This window comes from Phaethon aethereus (assembly GCF_964289735.1).
Source record: "Phaethon aethereus genome assembly, chromosome: 4".
In the NCBI taxonomy this organism is placed as follows: domain Eukaryota; kingdom Metazoa; phylum Chordata; class Aves; order Phaethontiformes; family Phaethontidae; genus Phaethon; species Phaethon aethereus.
This window is the reverse complement of record NC_138578.1, coordinates 24,658,053-24,680,965: the sequence shown is the minus strand read 5'-3', so window position 1 is coordinate 24,680,965 and position 22,913 is coordinate 24,658,053. Positions and strand designations below refer to the sequence as shown.

At 44.8% G+C, this 22,913-nt stretch overlaps 1 protein-coding gene across 4 annotated transcripts in view; it reads left to right on the top strand.

The window, feature by feature from the left end:
* The window catches only part of EPHA5 (EPH receptor A5), a gene marked incomplete at its 5' end in the record, with an annotated part of 202,357 nt that overhangs the window by 40,402 nt on the left and 139,042 nt on the right, over positions 1 to 22,913 (top strand). For all 4 annotated transcript variants that reach the window (XM_081999323.1, XM_081999322.1, XM_081999325.1 and 1 more), the window contains one exon: positions 4,074 to 4,737. In XM_081999323.1, coding sequence (XP_081855449.1) covers positions 4,074 to 4,737 — 664 coding nt within the window. The remainder of the gene's footprint in view (positions 1 to 4,073; positions 4,738 to 22,913) is intronic.

The window sequence follows — 22,913 nt, the reverse complement described above, 5'->3', positions numbered from 1 at the left end:
TAACAAACATATGTTGCAGAGCTCCAAGTGGTGGGGTGGAAAACGAAATGGGAGAGGATGAGGCTTCTCGTACCAGGGAGCCTGTGAAATGGGTAGGGGGAACAGAGGCAGGTTGCACAGTCCTTGGACGGAGGGAGTCCTGCTGGGAAGGTTCCAGGTAAGTCTAAGGAACCATAATACTCTTAAGCTGATTATTTCTGCCTAATTTCTCCTTTGGTGGAATTAGGAAAGAGGCTTGAAATTTCCACACCACCTTTAGGGGCTGCTAAGAGAGTGAGTTACTGACAACCAGTAACAAAATTTCTCCTTGCAAAAAAACAAAACAAAAACAACAAACAAACAAAAAAACCCCCAAACAAACACAAAACCAAATAAACAGAGGCTCTGAAATCTTCATCCCTGCTGTCAGTATTTGTTTTTGGGGCAGCAGCCTTTTGCTGTGCTGCAGCAGCAAATTGCAGTCCTGGAATCCCTGAGATTAGAAACAAGCCTGAGTAGCAGACAGCTGGTGAATGTGTTTTAAAATTGTCCGTTTAACCCAAGGCTGCTCCCCTGAATTCTTTTTTACCTTTTATATTTTTAGTTAGGTGTGTGATATCGTTGGCCTTTCCACAGGCAGCCAGCCTGCATGAATTGCATGCTTCCTATTGATGGAGCTGAGTGCAGTCCTGAGCTTCTGTTAACTCACCAGCAGTAGTGTACTGGAAATTTCTGATTCAGAAATAGGTCTTCTATAAATGATTTAACATCAGGCCATTGAAATGCATTTGTGTTTTCCTTCTTAGGGCTATTAAAGACGTAGAGAAAACATTTACCACCAAATTAATGGTTGCATTTTTGTTTTAATCCTGCAGATGGGGTTGATTTATATTTCAAAAATATGTGCTGCAGAGAGGAATTATATTATTACACAATTTTTCAGTTGTACTTCATTTTTTTTATGCCAATATTTTCAGCTAGATGCTGTCTCTCTACCGTGGTGAGTTTTCTTTCTCATTAACTGTAAGGCACTGCATTTCATCCTCTAGCTTGTATTCCTTTGTCGGCTGAAATATTTGTCTGAGGTCTGTAGTGATTGGGAAGCTGGGACCGGGCAGAAAGTGCAGGGGCTCTTACCCCCATCCCCTTCTTGTGGAGGGATGTAAAGGCAGAAGGGCAGCAGGCTGCCTGCGGTCTCTGGGGAGAGGCAGACCCGGCTGAAGAGAAAGAAATGGTGCACTCCAACATGCAGATAGGAGAGCAGAAGATGAGATTAAATGACAGAGCAGAGATTTGGCACAATAGTGGCTGCTCTGATAGAATCTGGTTGGCTTCCCCTTGAGGATTATACAGAGATAAGGAGCCTTAGCTCATTAGCACCTCCCTTTCCTCTTGCTCTCTGATGATTGCTTTAGGTTTGATGGCAGGTGGTGATGGCAGGACCTGCTCTGATCCGGTGTGGTGCTGGAAAGGCAGCACATCCTGAAGCCAGAAATGTTAGATCATGTGCCATTTTCTTGCAGCTGAGATTAGACTCTAGTTTAGTTGATGTGTTTATGCTTGGATCTTCTTCCTCGTGGTATTTAGTGCTCTCAGTGCATGAAAGCAACCATTAGAATCACTGCATTTAGTTTTTGAACAAAAAGCTTTCTTATACTCCCACTAACACAACTCCTGGAACAGCGGTGGAAACGAGCTTGATTTTGTAACTCTGGAGAGCATGACGGTTGGGTCTTTGAAAATTGATCTGACCAGTATTAGAAAAGAGAAGTGATGTTTTTCGATATGCCTCCAAGTTAAGTCACTGCAACATCACAGTCACTGCAGATGTCAGATCTCTGAAAGACAAACACATTAGATGCTCCTGAAACGTTGTTTGGAGCTACACCATGTACCTTGTGGCCATCCATACACATCCCCCACTGGTCTGAGCAATTTCCAGCCCTCAAATGCTTTTCACCACCTCCTGCTGGAGGTTAACACTTCTTCATATCTGTGGGTTGATTGTTTGATCCTCTGACCTTCAGCCAGAAAAAGCAAGGGTTTAACGTCATTATCGTCTTTCCTGGGCTATACTGGGGTGCGCTCACCTGTCCACCTGGGGTGATTCGGCAGGGACCTCTGCCTGGTTTGGGGGGAGTGGACAGATACCCTCCCTTTTCATCAGATGGAGAATTGCCACTGTGGTAGAAATAAGACTTCGCATTTGTATAGCATCATGTTAAATGAATCCACTTGGAAGCTTATATGTACAGCATATTTAGCACTTAAATTAACCACAGTAGCTGAAGAATGGTGCTTTTCTGCTTTTTAATTTCATGTATTTAAACCCACCCTATTTACTGGAACACAGAGAAGCTAGCTGCAAATTTGTGCTGTCTTGCATACTTTTCCTGTGTGTTTTCTTAATGGCTCTACTCTTTGTAATTGTTAATTGCCTCTCCTGAAAGTTAGGCATGAATTCTGCACAGATCTGCCTGGCATTTGCTGCAGGCATGTCTCCAGCTAACTCTGTGGCACTACCAGGAAGGGCAAAGTGACAAGTACATGTTGATCATGGCCTGTTGAAATCCAGGGACATAAAAAAGGTTTACAAATGAAAATACTGCTTAGCACGATAAAAATGTCCACAGGTGAAGTTCCTTACTTGTAAGACTGGTGGTACATGGGAACCGCACATCCTGGCGGGCACGTCCTGCTGAGATTGCAGAAGTCCCCGCGTTCACATCCCAGCTCAGGGAGGAGAGGAAGTGCTTTTCTGCTGGTGGTATTTATAACTCATTTTGGACTGTAGCATCAGGTTATGCTTTCATGCCACTTGTTGCTGCCATTTTAATTTAAAATTTAAGGACAGCATTTCCCTTAAAAAAGACCTTCATCGTTATGTTCCTGCTGTAGGTCTTCCTTGTCAGCTCTGGAGTAAATGGCATCTGGGTTGAGAAGGGTCTCAACTTCATCTCAGGCTGTATTTCCAATGAAAAAAATTGGCCTTTGGCCTTAGAAGATAATGCAGCTTGGAATACAGCTATTACCTTGTACCGGAGCACCTTTAAATTAGGCTCTGTTCATTTGCTTTGTGCTGCATCCGCAGCTGTGACTAGAAGCTGGCAGCAATGCTGAGCAAAAAGGATGGAAGAGGCTTTGGGAATTAAGCCCTTGCAGGTGAGCAGGTCAGAAGTAGAATGGAACAAAATTGAAACCATTGCTTGTTCTCCCGAGTTCTTTGCTGTGCTTATGTGGGTTAATCTAATCTCTTAATGTGACAGTACAGTTGTCAAAAGCCGCAACATTAGTGTTGTGTCTCTGTTGTGGGCACTGTTGCGGTGCTACTGACTCTGGTGTGCTGGATGAGGAAAAAAGTGTTTCTTCCAAGTGTCGCACTTCAGAGTGTGGCCAAAATAAAATGAAAAAACAGTTGCTACAATTCCCACAAACAGCTGTGAGAACTTATTTGGAGCTCTGCTTAAAAACCTGTGTAGCACACAAACAGCTCAAGATTTGCAGATCCATGTAACCTTTCTTAGAAGTAACCTTCTCTTTGCATGAGCAGGAGCTCCTCTGACTAGCACATGTGGGGAGAGCAAAGGCCTATTTATTTCATATATCATGCTGTTGATTTTATAGCAGGCTGTTTGATGGGGGAGAATAGCTTGGAGAAACGTGGTCATCCTCGTTGCGTTGGGCAGTGATTTGAGGATGTGGTAGAAACGAGCCTGGGGGAGTGGGGACAGTGGAACTGTAAATAGCTTTCTTTTTCTCTCCTATGTGGATGCACTGGAAAAGGCCAACGCGTGGCCTCATCTGCTTTTGTTTTGTTCCCTAACAAACTACTAGTGGACAAACACAGTAGGATATTTTCAGTCTGAAACAAAAGGTTTTAACTATCATCCCTTTATATGTCTAAAGGGTCTTTTATCTGACTTTATCAGGAATGTATCAAGCCTCCACAATGGAAAACTTTGCAATTTTAGACATCTTTTCCCCCTAAATGTCCTCCTGAACATCTGAAGCTCAAGGTGCTCTTAGATAGGAAAGCTAAGATTTTGAAGAAGCTGTGACTTTTTAAAAAAGTAATACTTTTCCTTTTTATACAGTGGGAAGAAATTGGTGAGGTGGATGAAAACTACGCACCGATACACACATACCAAGTATGTAAGGTAATGGAACAGAATCAGAACAACTGGCTTCTGACCAGCTGGATCTCTAACGAAGGGGCGTCCCGCATCTTCATTGAGCTCAAATTCACCCTGAGGGACTGTAATAGCCTTCCAGGAGGACTTGGGACTTGCAAAGAGACCTTTAACATGTATTACTTTGAATCAGATGATGAAGATGGGAGGAATATTAAAGAAAACCAGTACATCAAGATTGATACCATCGCTGCTGATGAGAGCTTCACAGAGTTAGACCTTGGTGACAGAGTTATGAAGCTAAACACAGAGGTGAGAGATGTCGGGCCCCTAACAAAAAAGGGCTTTTACCTCGCTTTCCAGGATGTGGGTGCCTGTATCGCCCTGGTCTCTGTGCGCGTGTACTACAAGAAATGCCCATCAGTGATCCGTAACCTGGCCCGATTTCCTGACACTATCACGGGAGCAGATTCCTCACAGCTGCTAGAGGTGTCAGGCGTCTGTGTCAACCACTCGGTGACCGATGAGGCGCCGAAGATGCACTGCAGTGCTGAGGGGGAATGGCTGGTGCCCATTGGGAAGTGCTTGTGCAAGGCGGGGTATGAGGAGAAGAACAACACCTGCCAAGGTAAGGGTCTGCAGGGAGGGTGCCATCCTGAGGCTGCCGAGGTGATGTGCAGTCTTGGCTTTCTTCTCTCCCGTGTCCTTTATGCCTTCTTGAGTTGACAATGGCGGGTTGGGTTCTCACTTCCACTGAGGTCCTTTGAATGACCCTAACAGCATGAAGAGAGAGACCTTGACTGGATATAGTGGGACTTCACACCTATGTATGTGTCCTTCTGACGTTTACAGGGCTGGGGACAAGGAGAATCTGGCACGCTACTATTACCTTTGGAGCACTGTACTGTTGGGTCCATGAGGTGATTGAATCATATCTGTTATTTAAAGCTTTACGTTATTTTTCCTCAATATCGGTGTTTTCTTATGAATTTTAGAAGCTTGATTTCTTTTTTCTAGACTGTGCCAGGGAATGTTTGAAGTTAATCTCCCTATGCAAGATGCGTTTTGTTTTTGTATTTAAAGAAGTATGTTTTTCTCTTATCACTCTGGGGGGTGTGTGTGGGAATTTAATGTGGTGTGAGTTGATTGATTTTCTTCTCTGATAAATAGTTTAATACAAAGCTGCTCAGCTGTTCAGAGTTAAACCTAAAGTCCCACTGATAAAAATACTTCCATGTGTGCTGAAGTTTTCACGTAAGTAGCTGGCTGAGGTTCCTGAGTTGCTGGTCAGCATAGGTCTCCTGAATCATCAAGGGCCTTGTGCAAGAGGTCTAGGGTATCTGAAGCTCAAGACCTAAAAAAGAATACTTCAAAAGAAGTGCAACATACTCTTAAGAGTGTATAATCTTATTTTATGGTTTGCTGTATTACATGCTTGTTTATAAAATTGCCCTTCTGTTGTAAATATGTAACAGGTAGCTTAAAAACCTATTTGGACATAAAAGAGAAAGGGAAAGAAAAAAGATTTCAATGTTGTTTGCTTTTTGCAAAATTATTATATGTTGGTCATCAATCCCATCTTAATTGCCTTGTACTTGCAGCCACTTAGTAATAAATAACCTGTGGGGAAGGCAGTGGGATTCTGCTCCAGCTGATGTTGGTGTTGCATTTTCTCTTCACTCCAGATGCTTGTTATTGATGTTTGTAGTGTTGGTACAAAGGATAAATCAGTGCATATCCAAAGCAAACTGTGGCCTTGATCCTTTAGTCCTTGGTCACACATTGTGCCCCTGAAGATTACATAGTTCAAGTCTTTTCAAGAGTTGTCTTGGAGAGAAAATGTAGCTATGTCTGTTTTTGGAGAAACCTCTAGTAAACAGCATGTGGAACGTGCTTTTTGACCAGGATAGCTTCCTTTTTTGCAAATGTAGTAAACAGAGCAAATCTGACTTGGCTTTGTTTTTTCTGTGCCAATAAAAATACTTCTTTCATGGAGGCGGGGAAGAAGAGTCAGACTTGATGTTTGATACTGCACAAGGGGAGCTAAGATAAACATTAGCCCAAGCTGAGAGTCTATAGACTGTCATAGCTGAGGGATGTGGGTCAGATAGCCACAATGAAGCAGATCCTTGCTGATCTAAAAATACTGTGTCCTAAAATACCATGCACTGGTTGGGTGGTATGTCTAGATCTAGACACTGACTTCAGCCTCCTGTAAGAATTTTTGGAGGAAAGGGGTTCCTCCATTAGTCACCTTTCAAATCCTGCCCTCTCACGCTGCATGAGCAGCATGGGATATCTCAAAGCACTCTTGAAGATCTCAGAAACAAAAAACAAAAAACAAAATCAAAAAAACCTGAACCAAAAATCTGTACTGGTTTAAACTAGAAACCTGAGACTATCTTTGAAGAGCCTACTGTGCCTGTAGAGCGGTGGATTTCTGGTAGTGTTGAGATAGCAATCTTGGGTGTGCTTTCATAAGACTGTAGTGATTTGAGGTTCTGCCTCGACACACGTTTTGGGGTGTGAGGGTTTTTTTAAAATTTATTTTTCTTGCTTGACTGAGAGGACAGCGTCTGGCCCCACAATTTATGACTGTGTTGGGTAGGACTGTGATCATAGCTCGGAGGTGGAAAGATGCTTTGTGGTGAGATACCCTTGCCTTTCTGTCATCAGGCATACCCACAAAAACTACTCATACTTCACCTACAGCCTACACCATCAGCGGGAGTTTATCACTTTAATTGCTCTAGAGCTGTTAAAGCTCATAATTCTCTGTTGGTAGGAAAGCCCTAAATTCCATCTCCAAATCAATGGGACATGGGGATCTCAGTGCCTATGGCAAAGTCTGTTTGAGGGCCCCATTTGGATGTCCTGTGTTTAACCCAGGTCATCGTGCCAAGCGTTTCCTGTTGGTTGGCTCAGAGATGCTCAATCGATAGGAGACATTCAGTCTTGGGCCATGCAGGAGGTCTGCGTTCAGCGTGTATGGAGTTCATGCTGATACCTTGTGTGAGTAAAATGCTTTCTGGGTTTGGATATTGTTATATTCACAAGAACGATTTTTTTTTTTTTTTTTTTTTCCTAGGACAGTAAAGTTTAACTTTGCAGCCCATAAGCAGAGTAAGTAACACCACAGAAGGTCCTGTGTACTTCTAGATGCCTTTTTTTTTTCCTTCCGCCCACAGCCTGACTGGTGTTTAGGAAATGCAGTCCATGCTCTTGGCTGACATAATGATGGTCTTGGCACTCTGCAGTGTAGCTTTGACAAACACCTAAATAACTTCTGACCTTTAGTTTGTAAATCACTTAGGTGCATCTTGCAAGCAGTCTCCCTGCTTGCTTTCACTTGGGCATAAGTAGGCTATTAGTGACCATGCTTTGGGAAACATTTTCAATCCAGAAGAGCCTGACTTTGTTTATTAAAATTTCTCCTGCAAAGATGACATTTTCCAAGCTCTAGTGTCATGTCTGGACAGAGCAGACTATACTCTCTTATTAGAGGTGGTGTAAATCCCAGTCACCCTCACAAACATATGGGAACTATTGAAATCCCTTCTGCCTACAAATCATTAATTGGCAACGATGTTCTGAATTCATCATCTTGTCAGCAGGGTTCCTGTTTGAAGAAGGCAGTGACAGTAACAGCTGAGCAATTTATCTCGCTGGGGACACTGAGATTGTAAATGTGACATGGTCTAATCTCCTTAATATAATGTGCTCTTGCTCTCAGTTAATATAGGCAGCTAGGTAGTAGTTACTGTAAAGAAACCAAACTACTTGTATTTTTACACCTTCTTTGGCAACATGGCCCATTTATCAGCAATTGCTATGGGACAGCTAGAGGTAAATTGTGACTGTTTTGGGACATGTTTATAAAGGACCGATGTTAAGGTTCATTATTCACAAGAATAAATTGCTGTACTAGTTAATAGGAGAGATGAAAGCAGTTGCTCTGTGAATTTCTACACTGGTTTCCGGAGCGGTGATTTGGTGCCACTAAAGGACCAATGGTTATTGGCTTTGTCTCGGTTCAGCTGATGCTGTCTGAACGGGTCCTTGAGGAAATGTTCCTGAGCATTTTCACTAGCTGGAAAATGCCCAGTTTCAAGTCTGTTTGGCCAAATTCAAGTCTCCTAGTGGTGATCTCCTCCTTAGCAGGCAGTACTGAACAAAAGTTGAGGGACAGATCCTAAAATGCTGTAAAACTTGATGTAGTGCCACTGAAGTCTCAGTCTTTACTCGTTTAAGGGGTTTGGCCAAAAAATTTCTTATCTGCCCCAGTCTATGCTTTCCTTCTTCCTGCACTGGTATAGGTGAGTTTTATTGTAACTTCAATTTTAGTTGCTTACCATATACAGTAGGGCTCACCATTGGGGCTTGTGTAGGAAATGAATAAAGTTGCTGTGAATAGGGCACCTTCTGGCACTTCTCTTTGTATTCATCCTCACCTTCAGCCTAATATGTTCTCAATGAGAAGCAAGAAGTGCACATTTTTATGCTTTCAAAGGCCCTGGAGCCCATGCTACTGGAAGGGAGGGGATGTTGACATATTAAGCTAACAAGACCCAAATATTACTGGCTGGGGGGCTTTGGAGTGGTAACTGTGGATGTAATTGATCTGCAGAGCCTGATATTTTTTCAGCCGCTTTAAGAGTGAATCACAAATTAATTAAATATTTGAGGGGGGGGAAAAAAAAAAGAAAACTTGACTGAATGAAAGCCAAGCTGAAAAGGCGAGTAATGAGCTCAGGAGGTCGCAAGGCTCTCCTTTCCAAGAATGGGCGCATGCTGCTACTTGAAGAGATATCAAAAGGAGTACACCTGGTTTTAGCCAGCTACGAGGTATGGACAAGATTACAGATGTTAGAGGTGGACAAAATAATGGAAGAAAACTCAGTGAAATCTTTTCTTTACCCCTGGAGGAAGAACTTTGAAACCGAGGGCTGGAGGAAGGATAGTTTGGAGTATAGTTTTCTGGTTTTATAAAGGAATTGCTGCCAGAGGAAATACTTGGCTATTTTAAAAAAAAAAAAAAAAAACTCTAGAGTGTTCAAGCCCTTCTGCTGTCTTAAATATTGATGTTTGTTTGATTATTCTTCCCTTAATCAACTTTGCTGAACATACCTCAATGCATTTACAAAACAATATTTATGTTTGCTGATTGTTCATTACTTGTGTTGCGATTCAGCTGAGCTCTTGCCGAGAGAAATGAGAACTTCTTACAGAAAACAAAGGCTGCAGAAAAACCTCCTGTTTGATGGTCTTTTATTCTGGGTACAATTAAAACCAAATGACATAGGTAGCTAGCTTACGCAGATTAGAAGTTTACCTGCAGAATGAGTTTTCGGGTGATTTTGCTGCTGGCTGATTGTGGGCGAAGCAGAGCTGTTACTCATCTTCCTCTGAGCGGTGCAATCAGCGCAGACATTTGAAGGCATTTTCCCAGAGCGGTGATTGCCCCCCCGTTGATCAGCTATTGGAAGGATATTCGGAGGCAATTGTGTATTTGCAGCTGTGCAGGAGGCAGGCAGCGGTAGTGACCCTTGGCTAGTGGTACCAGAAGGCACTGTCTGTGGAGGGTTGGGAGGCAACTGAGGGCTTGCAAAGGCAGCGATGGCAGAGCTGTACTTGATGACTATCGTGTTTCTGTGTCTGCACAGCAGCTATCCCAGAGGCCTGACTTGTGAATGAAACACATAGCTGATACCACAATAAAAAAAAACAAACTATTTTTAACAAATTCACTGTGTGTGCTTTCCTCAGGTGACGCAGTGCTGCAGCACAGCTATTGCCTTCCCCGTCCCCTTATTTCTAGGAAATGGAAACGTGGTGCTGCACAGGTAACCTTATTTTGGAGCTTGGGCTCTTGCTCTGAAGCAGTCAGTGTTTCTGGTTTTGCATCTGATGTAGGTGCAGGAAGGGGGCAACTTTTCTTCAACTCCCTCCACAACTTACTGCGTGACTCTCCGCCTCAGGTTGGCTAAATTCTCACTCTAAACTTGTTGTTATGGATGCTAGAAAGACAGTGTACTGCTAAATCCTGTCTGTCTTGTGGGAGACTTCCCAGCTGGGACTGGGGTGAATAAGGCAAGCATGCTTTTACCCTTGTGGTAGAGTGGAAAGCAAGCAAAGTCCAGGGATAAAAAAAAAAAACCCAAAAAACAAACAACCCTCTTTTTTAGTTGTTCTACTGGGAGGTGATTGCATGGCAAGAAAAACACAGATGGAAATATTTGGTATATGGAGAATACTGAATTTGGAAATAGAGTTCTTCAGGGAGTTCTCTGCCCATCATTCATACTTCTTGTGCATTTTTTCCATTAAAACCAAATTGGCTGGGAGTATAGTGTAGTAGATGTTTATATAATTATGAGCTGAAGTGCCTAGTTAATTTTAATTAGGCACAAAACCAACCAGTGTCAGAATAGCTGAATTTTTGGCCACACAGTGTTGTTATCTTTTTCAAATTTAAAGGAAATCACCTGAATGCTGCATTTCAGCAAAAGGCGGTTGTCACTGGAGGGGGAATGGGTTTTATTCTGTAGAAAGGTACGTGCATGTATATATTTAGGTGTTTTGTTCTGCAGCTGAAATAATTAACAAGAGCAGGGAAATGTTTTCTACAGATCAAAACTGTGTTGCAGCAGGATTGATTAAATATTACTTTCTTTTTTGTTTTATTTTGCATGTGTATTTGCCTTCATTACAGGAGGCACGGTATCTATGTTTGCGCAATATATTGTGCTTTGCTAATGAGTTGTCACCTTCTGCACTACCTTGTATGCTTGTAACCCCGATGACTCTGAAGAGCTTTCCTCATTCTGCAGTGATGCTTTTAGGACGTTACTTTGACCAATGTAACCTTACTGTTCTTTGCAGTGTGGCTGCTGTGCAGTCGCCTTCCAGGACAGTTAAGGAGTACCTTATTCGCTCCACAAGTTGTAGCTTGAGCAGTGCAAATAAAATAAGGCTTGGAAATGGCTCCGAAAGTGTGAACTGTGAAGGTCATGTTTGTTGCTTAGCCATTTTGGGGCAGATCTGAGGGTATGCTTTTTAATCTGGTCCTAGATAATTGATATTTAACTGAATAATGACTTTCTTTGGTTTTAGCATTCTTGAATATAAGGTATCAATTGGGACCTTAGGGAATTTCTTAAGTTACGGGATGGGAGGGATGTTGCAAGAGTAATGGAATGTTAGCCGTGGTGCCATTAGGTTCATTTGATTGCCACCTTTGACTTTGAATTGCTTAGAAACAGCTTGCTTATTAATTGTGTTTTTTTAAAAACAACTGAGGATGCTGGAGAAATACTAAGGATAAAGTACATGAATGCTGGTTGGCAATGCAGTGAACTTAATTGCCTTGATTTAATCATAGCATCATTAAGGTTGGAAAAGACCTCTAAGATCATCAAGTCCAACTGTCAACCCAGCACCACCATGCCCCCTAAATCATGTCCCAAAGCGCCACATTCACAAGTTTTTTGAATACTTCCAGTGATGGCGACTCCACCACCTCCCTGGGCAGCCTGTTCCAATGCCTGACCACTCTTTCACCAAAGAAATTTTTCCTAATACCCAATCTAAATCTCCCCTGGTGCAACTCGAGGCCATTTCCTTTCTTCTTGTCAGTAGTTACTTGGGAGAAGAGACCAACACTCACCTCACCACAACCCCCTTTCAGGTAGTTGTAGAGAGTGATAAGGTCTCCCCTCAGCCTCCTCTTCTCCAGACTAAACCACCCCAGTTCCCTCAGCTGCTCCTCATAAGACTTGCGCTCCAGACCCCTCACCAGCTTCATTGCCCTTCTCTGGACACGCTCCAGCAACTCAGCATCCTTCTTGTAGTGAGGGACCCAAAACTGAACACAGTATTCAAGGTGTGGCCTCACCAGTGCCGAGTACAGGGGCACAATCACTTCCCTACTCCTGCTGGCCACACTAGTTCTGATACAGGCCAGGATGCTGTTGGCCGCCTTGGCCACCTGGGCACACTGCTGGCTCATGTTCAGCCAGCTGTCAACCAGCACCCCCAGGTCCCTTTCTGCCGGGCAGCTTTCCAGCCACTCCTCCCCAAGCCTGTAGCGTTGCATGGGGTTGTTGTGATGGAAGTGCAGGACCCGGCACTTGGCCTTGTTAAACCTCATACAGTTGACCTCGGCCCATCGATCCAGCCTGTCCAGACCCCTCTGCAGAGCCCTCCTACCCTCCAGCAGATCAACACTCCCACCCAGCTTGGTGTCATCTGCAAACTTACTGAGGGAGCACTCAATCCCCTCATCCAGATCATTGACAAAGCTATTGAACAAGACCAGCCCCAGAACCGAGCCCTGGGGAGCACCGCTTGTGACTGGCTGCCAGCTGGATTCAACTCCATTCACCGCAACTCTCTGAGCTTGGACGTCCAGCCAATTTTTTACCCAGCAAAGAGTAAACCTGTCTAAGCCATGAGCTGCCAGCTTCTTTGGGAGAATGCTGTGTCAAAGGCTTTACTAAAGTCCAGGTAGACAACATCCACAGCCTTTCTGTCATCCACTAAGCAGGTTAAGGTATGGCTGTCCCCAGCCACCCAGTCTGTCCTGTTGGTGGAAGCTGCTGCTGGCTCTGCAGAACTCGATAGTCTGCCCATGAGCTGCTGTGACCAATGGAGGGCATGTCTTGATGCCCTGGCCTGGGGGCAAATAAGACATGGCCATTATCCCTGGATGGTGATCTTTAGTGGAAGGGTGGCTGCAACCTCTTGAACTGCCAAGGGTCTGCCAGAGCTTGTTTGTCAGAACCCTCATTCCTCCTAATTTATATGGGGTATTAAAATGAAGTTGTACTATTGCGTTTTGTTCATAATTTGGGTTTTCAGTTTTGTGTTTCTCACTTAGAAATACTTAGCAGTCGTTAATGATGTGTTGACATTTCAATAATAAACTTTTCTCTCTGCATGTTTTACATCTTGACCATTTTGACTTGCTTTGGGTTAACATTGAGGTTGAAGTCCAGGCTCCACAGAAGGCTACAATTGTGCCTTGTCTGTACAGATTTGCAGCTTACTTTTTATTTCATTTCTTTAACTGGATAAAGTTGTATCCCATATGAGGTAAGTGTTCAGTAGACTGCAATAAGAGCAGAGTGCAACGCAGATGTCTGCAGGAAGAGGTGAATCTGCTCTTCGTGTAAACAGAGATGCCCATTTATTTTGCTGGAAGTTTGCTCATTTTCTATCACTGTAGAAGTTGAATCTAGTACAGACACGATGGTATCTACGAATAACACATAGTTAAGGTCGCATTGAGCATGGTACTGATGTACTTCCATTTTTGGTTTCCCTCAGGGTGGCTATGAGGTTGTAAATACTGGAATGAACTCCAAAGAGTGAGGCTAGGTGTTATATAAGCCCCAAACCATATACCCCAAATAGATTAAAGAAAAAAAAAAAGGGGACATCCACAAGCCTAGCATTGTCTATTACTTTCTTATACCTGTCTTATCTTTATAAAGATATGTCCTTTAAAAAAAACAGCTGAAGTTTGAAGAATTGGGATTTAAGATGACAACTTTCTTCTCACTGTAAATGACAGTCAATCAAGTGAAGGCCAAAGATATTCTGGCCTTCTTCCCCTCTCCAAAAAGAAAAACAAAAAAAAAATCCAAGATCTAAGAGCTACAGCTCAGTGGCATTATCAGGACAAATCCACTGGCAGGGGGATGAAACAAGGCTGTCCCTACCTGCATGCCTGCCCGTGCCACCTGAGGATTATGCTTCTGGAAGCAGGGTGGGTAGGAGAGGATACACATCAGCAGAGAATCTTCATCTGCATCTTAAGTCTGGCATCCTTGCACAACCCACTGTGGTGGCAGTGTTGGTGGGCTCAGCTCCCATGGTGGGTTTGCCTGGCCAGCGTGGCACAGGAGGCAGTGCTGGCTTGGGGCGTGACCCATTCTTGGTGGTGTAGCCTGAGTCAAGTCCTCAAAACCTAGTCGAAGTAGGCTTTGAGTGGCTTCTGAGTAGTTTCACTGGCACTTCAGATGGGACTGTTTCAGTGGGAGAAAAAAAATCATTAAAACAGACTATTAAAAACATTTCCAGGTCATCAAAGGGCTTTTCTCTCTTGGATCTTGAAGGATCTACTTTAGGAAGGTCAGAATCACTATTCCTCATCTAACAAATGACAGCCTTGGGTCAGAGGCTGTTTTGTTCAGTGCCAGGCAGAGGCTAGAGCCTGAACCGGGGCTTTGGGTGTCAGTGCTGTACTTGATCCTATGTGCTCTTTTCATGATCTTAGACTAACCTAAAACCCTTGTAAGATCATTCATCTCCAGGTGGATTCATTGGGAAGTAACAACAAACTTACCATTCCTCTAGAGATGGAATTTGAACAGAAGTTGTCTTTGCAAAAGACTTGCTTTTGTACCTCAATTAGATGCTTTCCTTCAAAAAAATGTTTGGCCTGGAAGTGCTTTTTCTCGGCAGGACTCTCACGTCAACTGGAGTCTCTGCTTAGTGTGGAAGCTGTGCCGAGGACTCCATCTCTGCCCAAATCGCTGCCAAAGCCCCAGTGTTATTGAATGCCAGACCCTCTGCATATAGATAGAAAAGCATCCCCTGCCCCAGCAAGCTCTCCAGCCCCTTTGCCCATGTGTGACTAGTATTACTTGAATAAAGCGAGCCTGCCTAGGGAGGCAGCATGATCTTGATTGAACCCTGGAGTCACGGTTACCATCCACTGAGTGAAATGGCTGCCTCCTGTGTGGTCGTAAGGGTCGCTCTGCTACGGTACTAATTCCCCAAATAATGCACTAGAGGTCTTACACGGAGTCAGACAGTCTGTCATCCCACTGCAGTGGTGACAGGGGTCACAGTGCTGCCTTCGAAAGCTGCCTGGAAAGGAAGCTTTTTAATTACTGCAGAGCCAAAGGAAAAGCTGCTTCCTACGAGCGTGGGGAATGTGCTAATTTGGTTTTCGGCGGAAGCAGCCTGCGGGTTGCAGCTTCCCAGCTCTGAGCTGCTTTGCAACCCAGGCAGTGACAGAGCCAGGACCGTGGACTTCCTTTACTGTGGGGGCTCTGTGCGGGTCCAAGAAGTGCCAGCGGTGATGGGATCTTGGGACAGGAGCCAGTATTTTATTAGTATAAATCCAAGGCAATTGGGCATGTTAATTACTGGAAGAAAGCCACAGCAGGGAGGAAAGGGTTCAGGATGATGGGGATGTGCCATGGTTGATTGCCAAGGTCCACAGATTCCCTGTGACCCTGTGCTGGTGCGATTTCCTGCATTGCAATGGTTGACTTGCAGCAGATTGAGTATTATCTCTCCAGGAAGAAACCTCTAGAGCAAAGTGTCTGCAGAGGGAATCTGAGGTAAAAATGGCTAAAGGCTTACAATAAAGTAAGTAAAACCTTAGAAAAAGGCTTACAGAGTACTGTGGCAAAACCAGTTGTGGGATCCTCCAGTACCAAGTCAGATGTTGCTTAGGGCTTTTGCATGTATGTGAGTGTGCTGGTAAGGTGTAAGCGTACAGATGATGGGATTTCACTCTTCCTGTCCTACCTGTTTTTGTGGCTGCTTTTTGCTCGTGCATTTGATGCTCTTTCAGTGCCAGAGCAGGTGATTGGCAAACGACTCATTCTAGAAGTGAAATGCATGGAAATAGCTACAAATCTCTGCAGAATAAGGCAGGTGTCTGTCTTGCAAAATAATCTTTCTCTCTCTGCCTACCCAAAGTCCTCAGTCAGGCTGAGATAAAAGCTTTTCTCCCCTTCCCATGCACAAGGCTAGCCTGTATTATTTATTTATTTGTAAAGCCTTTTTTAATTTTTTTTTTAGAAGAGCTTTTGCATTATTTTTCTTTGCTCTTACAGTTCAAGCATGACTTAATATGTCAAAAGTAGTTTGCTTAGCTGGTCTTGATTGTCTTGCATACTTCCACTAAAACAGGGCAGTTGTCCTTCCAGGCATGCTGCTGCCCAGACAAATGAAGTGTCACAGCGGCTACGACCTGCTCTTGTGTTGTGACAGCAGTAGCATCCTGCGACAAAGCTGGCAGTGGGGAATTTAGGCGGGGGTAATGCCTACAGACACGGCTCAGGTCAGAGCGGCGCAGGCCCACGCAGGCAGGTGCAGAAGCAAGCTTATGCTCGAGAGACTCAATCGATCATTTATATGCAAAAGCATTTTGGTCCAGATTGAGAGTCTAACTAGTACCAGAGAGAGAAAGAAACCGTGCTGTCGGTGCCTGTGCTGGCAAGCCTGGCAGAAATAGCACTGGAAGCCCTTGCTGCAGGGTAGTGCTGCCAGAGTAATACAACTGGGTGCAGGTTTCCTGGCAGAAGTGAGTTGCCGTCTGATCTTGTGCTTTCTGTAGTCAGTGAGGATTTTATCATTGATTTTAGTGGGAGGGAGATGATAATCCTTTATAGCATATTCTTATCAACTAAATGATTTCCTGGCCTGGATCTTTATTAAGTGTTGCACTGACTGCCAGCAGAACACGGCCTATAGGATAGAAATTTAGTGCATAATAATGAATGTGTACTCAGATCAGACCTGTTTCTCAGGAATTATCTGATCCTGATCCCCTCCAAACCTCCCAAATGTCAGAGAGTTTCTGGCTCTTTGTGGTTGTCTTTTTCTCGTCTTGTGCAGGGGGACACAGGCTAAAGTTCATCCACATGTTTCTGCACTGTGCTCCATTGAAAAGAGTAGGGAAGAATTTTTCATTTACTCCTCGCTCTTACTACGTTTTAAAATGGCATGTCAGCCCTTCAAGCCTGCTTGCAGGACTTGGTGCATCATAGGAAGCCTTCCCTAAGCTGCTCCTGTGGTGCTGTGCGCTCAGCTGACTCTTGCTCTGCACTTGGCGTCCTCATCGTTGATGTCTTTGGGCTCTCGCCTCCTGGACGCGTCGGTAACCCAGTACTCAGCAGCCAGGTCAGACATCTCCTGATGCTTTTTTGCTGGTGTGCTACACGGGGTTTTCACTCTCTGGTGTGTGGGATGGCTGCCAACTGGAAATCTGGTGCCTGGGGACAAGTGAAATGGTTGTATGCGTCTCTTATTGACTGAGCTCTGAGCGTGGCTAATGGCATTGACAAGAGCTGCATCATCCTGATGGTGAAAGCGGCAAGTCACACACTGGCTCTGAAATGTAGTGTGTTAAGTGCACTGGTAGATGGGGGGGCAGTGCCCCCTGTGCCAGGCCCTGCCCTTCCAAAATATTGTAAGGTTCTGTTTGGTTTGGTGGCCTCCCAGCAGTTCCTAGGGCAGAAGGGTGCTTGGAGAGAGCCAAAAAGTTTGCTTTTTTCCTCCCGCCCACCCGTGCCCCAGATAAGACTGTAATAGATCAGACCTTGGCATATAAAGCAGCTGGCCAGCTTTATCTGAAAACTTGATCCCCTGACTGTGTAAACTTACAGTTGAATGTGTGCCCTTACATAAGGTGTTTATCGAGATGCCTGTGCATGATGCTGTCTGTGTCTTCGGTTATGCCTGTACGCGCAAGTAGTTTGCTGCGCTTTGTGCGTGCTGTGTACACGACTAAGAACACAGTGCTTCTAATGTGGCATGTGTGTTTGCTCTAATACCATGTGTTCTTTGGGCTAACAGGAAAATGAGTGTTTTACAAGAAAAACAAGACCAGCCCAGTCAGTGTTTTCACGTGGAGGCATTTGGTTTTAGGTTGGAGGCATAAAAGCATTAGTTTAAAGTTTCAGTGTTCATTTTCAGGGAGCTTGTTGTAAGCGTTATGCCACTCCGATCGGGGAGAAACCAAGGCTGCACAACAGTCGTGCTGCAGTTATGTCCACAGGACACATTGAGTCTTCGAGGGCATTGTAGGATTTAGTCGGAGACGTGTTGTCACTGCCTGTGCGCTGCCGGCAGATGGGTGGAGGGCCGGTGGAAAGCCAAGCTAGACCATGTCTGGTTGTGGAGTCTCCTTCTGTGTTTTTCATTATGTACGTGCACGCAAACAGCATGGGCTATGGATACAGTGAAACAAAAATATTCTTTCTGAAAGTTTATTGAGCAAAGGCTTCTGGTTTAACAAATTCAAATTTTACATGTTCCAAAGACTGATTTCCAGATGCCATTGGGAAAAGTGTCGGGCCACATTCAGATTAGCCTTATTGTTCCATAGTATCTTACTGGAGTACAAGGTTAATTAGTACCATAGGCAATATGCATTATTCATCAAAGCAATCAGGCTTTTCTTCTATTGGGCTGTTGTGTGCTGCAAATGGTTTCCCTTCCAATAACAAATCATTGATATATTATTTTCATATTTAATCCTGCCAAATCATATTTGTGATATATAAATTATGTGGGCACTCTGATGCTGATGGAAAACATTTCCAGGAAATCACAGGTGTGAAAAGAACTATAATTTTAATGTTTAACTCCTGGCTTGCTTGGGCGTAGATCTCCAGTACCATGGGAGATACAAGATGATTTTATTAACTCCCATCTTCAGTCTGACCCAAACTGGGCATAGCACTAGTGACATCAGTAGTGCTGTGTTTTACATCAGTAGTGTTTTCAATGATAATCATTAGCCGAATTTCACTGTGGGCGTCAAGTGCTGAAGTTGTGTTGCTGCCTTGGCACTGTGGCTACTTGGAGTGTCGCAGCACAGATCTCAAGCATTGCCATTCCCGCACCAGGGGCTGCAGCTGGGGAAGGCTCTTTCTAGCAGGGCTCCTTCGTGCACAGGGCCTAAATATCAGAGAATCATTAAGGTTGGAAAAGACCTCTAAGATCATCAACTCCAACTGTCAACCCAACACCAACATGCCCAATAAATCATGTTCTGAAGTGCCACGTCTATATGACTTTTAAACACTTCCAGTTGTGGTGACTCCACCAGCTCCCTGGGCAGCCTATTCCAATGCTTGACCACTCTCTCCGTAAAGACATTTTTCCTAACATCCAATCTAAACCTCCCCTGCCGCAACTCGAGGCCATTTCCTCTTGTCCTATCGCTAGTTACTTGGGAGAAGAGACCAACACTCACCTCACCACAACCCCCTTTCAGGTAGTTGTAGAGAGCGATAAGGTCTCCCCTCAGCCTCCTCTTCTCCAGACTGAACAACCCCAGTTCCCTCAGCCGCTCCTCATAAGACTTGTGCTCCAGACCCCTCACCAGCTTCGCTGCCCTTCTCTGGACACGCTCGAGCACCTCAACTTCCTTATTGTAGTGAGGGGCCCAAAACTGAACACAGTATTCAAGGTGCGGCCTCACCAGTGCCGAGTACAGGGGCACAATCACCTCCCTACTCCTGCTGGCCACACTGTTTCTGATACAGGCCAGGACGCTGTTGGCCTTCTTGGCCACCTGGGCACACTGCCGGCTCATATTCAGCCAGCTGTCAACCAGCACCCCCAGGTCCTTTTCAGACAGGCAGAATGAGGTGCCCTTGGCTACCTCCCAGAGCCAGGGTCCCTGCCCTGCTCCGGGGTCCCACGCGGGCTGCAGCTATGGGCAGGGGAATCGCTGTCTGACTGGTTTGTACAAGGTCTAGCGAGTGGTGGCTTTCACTTGGCAAAGCCTGTTTGTGGTGCATAGGGTTTGGCCTTTGCTTCTCAGTTCAAGAAACCAGCACTACCTTGTCCTCAGCCGGTAATGAGTATACTAGAGAAGAGTCACGGAGGAGGAGGAGGTACACGGTGCTGTGGTTCATCTGATCTTTCCTTTCCCTAAAGGCAGGGTCCTTTCACCCCTGACATCCCACTGCCTTCCTTGTCCAGCCTTCAGGAGGGTGAATCAGTCCCATATCCCGAGATTACGGTGCTGCAGGTGCCTGTAGCTTCCGGAGCAGCACCTGGAAAACAGGGTGAGCTGCAGTGATCCCTCCCTGCCACAGTGTCTACTTAAAGAATAATATTAATCCGACGGATCTTTGGTAGGTCTTTCACTGCTGCTTTCCAGCTCTGACATTTTACTCTGTCTGCCTTCTGGAGGAGTTTTCCAGCCTGCTGCCAGCTGTGCCTGCGTGTATTAAGTGCATAGGTAGGTATTAGGAGGGAAAACAGACACGCAGGCTGCGTGACTCACTGAAGGTCCCATGAACCAGTTTTGACAGTCGGGAGGCTCAGGCCTCCTGCTTCTGCCACCCTTGCGTCAAGACCATTAGCAGTGCCTCCCATCTCCCTTGCTCTCCTGACAAGGATTTCAGCATGCACTCGCTTTCTAGCGTAAGACGGTGTAGCCTCCTTGCGGGGCTGGGCTCGCCTCATGAAGCGACGCGAGGGGGGAGTAACTTGCGCTGACACGGCTGGAGGGTAAATATGGCAGAGTTTTACCTTAAATGGCCTGCAGCAGCAGGTCCACTGCGCCATGCCAGCCCCGCTGACGTGACGGCGAGGAATACTCCGGATTCCTTTGTGTTCAAATCGGCAAGGCAATGTTTTCCAGCAACCCTGACTCACTTCCCTTCTACCCCTCTCGTTTCGTACGCGCATTGTTTTCCCCTCCCGCGTTTCCCTTTCGGAGGAGCCGGGCACGCTGCGGAGGTGACCGCTGCCTGCCTCCTCCTGGCTGGGACGGGGGGATCTCAAGGGCAGGGTTCTTGCGGTCTGATGCAGGGCGCGGTCTTGGGTTTGTGTCGGGTCGTAGAAAACGGGCGCCTGCTTCGAAGGCGAGTACCCAGGTGTGTCTGGGGCGTTCTGGGGCAGTTTGGAAAGAGCTTCTCAGCAAGAACAGGCGGGTGGATAAATGCCCAAATCACACCTATCTGTCAAACAACTGGCAAATGTCTCTGGCCCTTGATTTAGATGCTGTTGTGATATAAACAAATGAGCAGTCACGGGTGGGTGGAGAGGGGATGATGAGTGTTACTCTTTTCCTCTGATTGCTACCCACCGCTTTAAAACAAGTAGCTGGGATGCCTTTCAGGAGACCTCTGCTCTTGCATGAAACTGCATTTGTAGAGTAATTTGGATTGCTTCAGAAGGGTATACACAATATTTGCTTAAACATTGATTATAGGCAGCAGAATAATAAGTAAATTGTACCTAAAATAAGATGTAAATCACCGAAAGTGGAATGGCTTTGTCAGCTAAGTCTTTAAGAGTCTCATCAATAACTTATGAGCTTCAGAAATGCACAGTGCTTCTCTGCTACTTTGTTGCACGCTTTTATGACATAAAGGCAAAGGAATTTAATTTTTTTTTAAACGTTCCTGGGCGCGCACACACACAAAAAAAATCACAGCAATCAGTGGTGTGTATATTTAGTGTTGTATTGTAGATCAGTGTGGTTGAAAGTGTTAATGAGAGAAAATCTTCTGCAGATGCTGTGTCCATAGATCTCTGAAATAGCTTGTGGGGGCAAAGAGGAGACGGTGTGGCTGATAAATAATAGAAGAGCTTCGCTCCCTCTCCTCCCTTTCCTTAGGTTTGCATGATATGAAGCACTACTTGGAAAAAGTAGTGTGGTGTTCAGTCTGTACCAGAATATGACAAAAGCCATTGTTTTTGCAGAGGAAAGTTATATTTCTGTTATGCTTTGATTTTTGAAGTAGTTGGTCTATAGGTCTGTTGAGGCCGAAGGGAAGAAAAAGCTTAAACACCACAACTGGCCGGCATCGTGAGCGGAGAAAGAGCCATGAAATCGGAGGGTGTGCATAGGGGGGGGAAAAAAGCCCATCATTTTTGCCATGGCCACATGGATATAACCAGCAACTTGAGAATTTGTTTCAGATGTGCTTAGAAGTACAAACAGTGCATATACCTGATGTCCCTACCTGAGGAAGGGGAGGTCTGTCCCACTGAGCAGGTGCTGGGGAGAGAGCCGGGCTTGGGGCACGGCACACCAGGCAGGCCACTGACCTGACGTTTGGCAGGCGTCGTGGGGAGTGTGGTATCTTTTCTTGGTACTTTTATCCCAGAAATGTTTTATGTCTGCTTATTAAAGAAGGATGTGGTGCTGCCACTAGATGGGACTGACCTGTGGTTTCCTGAAAATGACCCCATAAACTTAGGTTTATCTTTTTTTTTTTTTTTTTTCAATTCAGTGTTAGATTTTGGACTCTGCTTTGATTTCTGCTCCCTGCCCCCAGTGGCAGCAGGAGATTAAAGTCTCCTAGATGCCTTAAAAATCACCATGTTTAAAAATATTTTGAATCTTCATTTATTGGAGAAAAATAATCAGGTGCTACTTTAATAGTTTGTTCATGTTTTGTAAAAGCCAATAAAGGAAATGTATGATTTTCTGGGCTTTGAAATAGTAACAACATAATGTTAGTAGCGTTAACACGTGGCTAACATGGCCCTTCCAAAGCCATGGGAGTTTTGCAATTGATGAAGAAAAAAAGGGCTGAGCGTTCAGTCTGTTATGCTTCTTGTATACTTGCCTTTTTGGGCTGGAATTTCCAGGGCTTTTGTCACAGGATCAAATACCTGTTGTGCACAGGTGATGTCATTATCCTTATTTTGGTGATGAGGAAGGAAAGCAAAGAAAGGAATTGCCAAAATCATGTATCATTCAGTGGAAAATTAGGCTTCCCAATTTTGTACTCTACTTGCCCAACCACATGTCCATGCAGATACAGTGACTGTTACTACCTCTCATTAGTAAGTGTAGGCATGTACCTACTATATTTTAGATTATCTTAAGTGACTCGCTGTCCTGGCAACAGTTTCAGTGATGTGACTTGTAGTTTACAATTGAGGGTTTATTTGTGGGGGTTTTTTCCATATACCTAGGCCAGGATTTCAACTGTAGCTCAGTCAAACACTTTACTAAGTTTTGTATTGCATGTTCTTACAGTCTACAGGATATTCTCAACTAGATTAGGAAAGCTAGAGACGGGA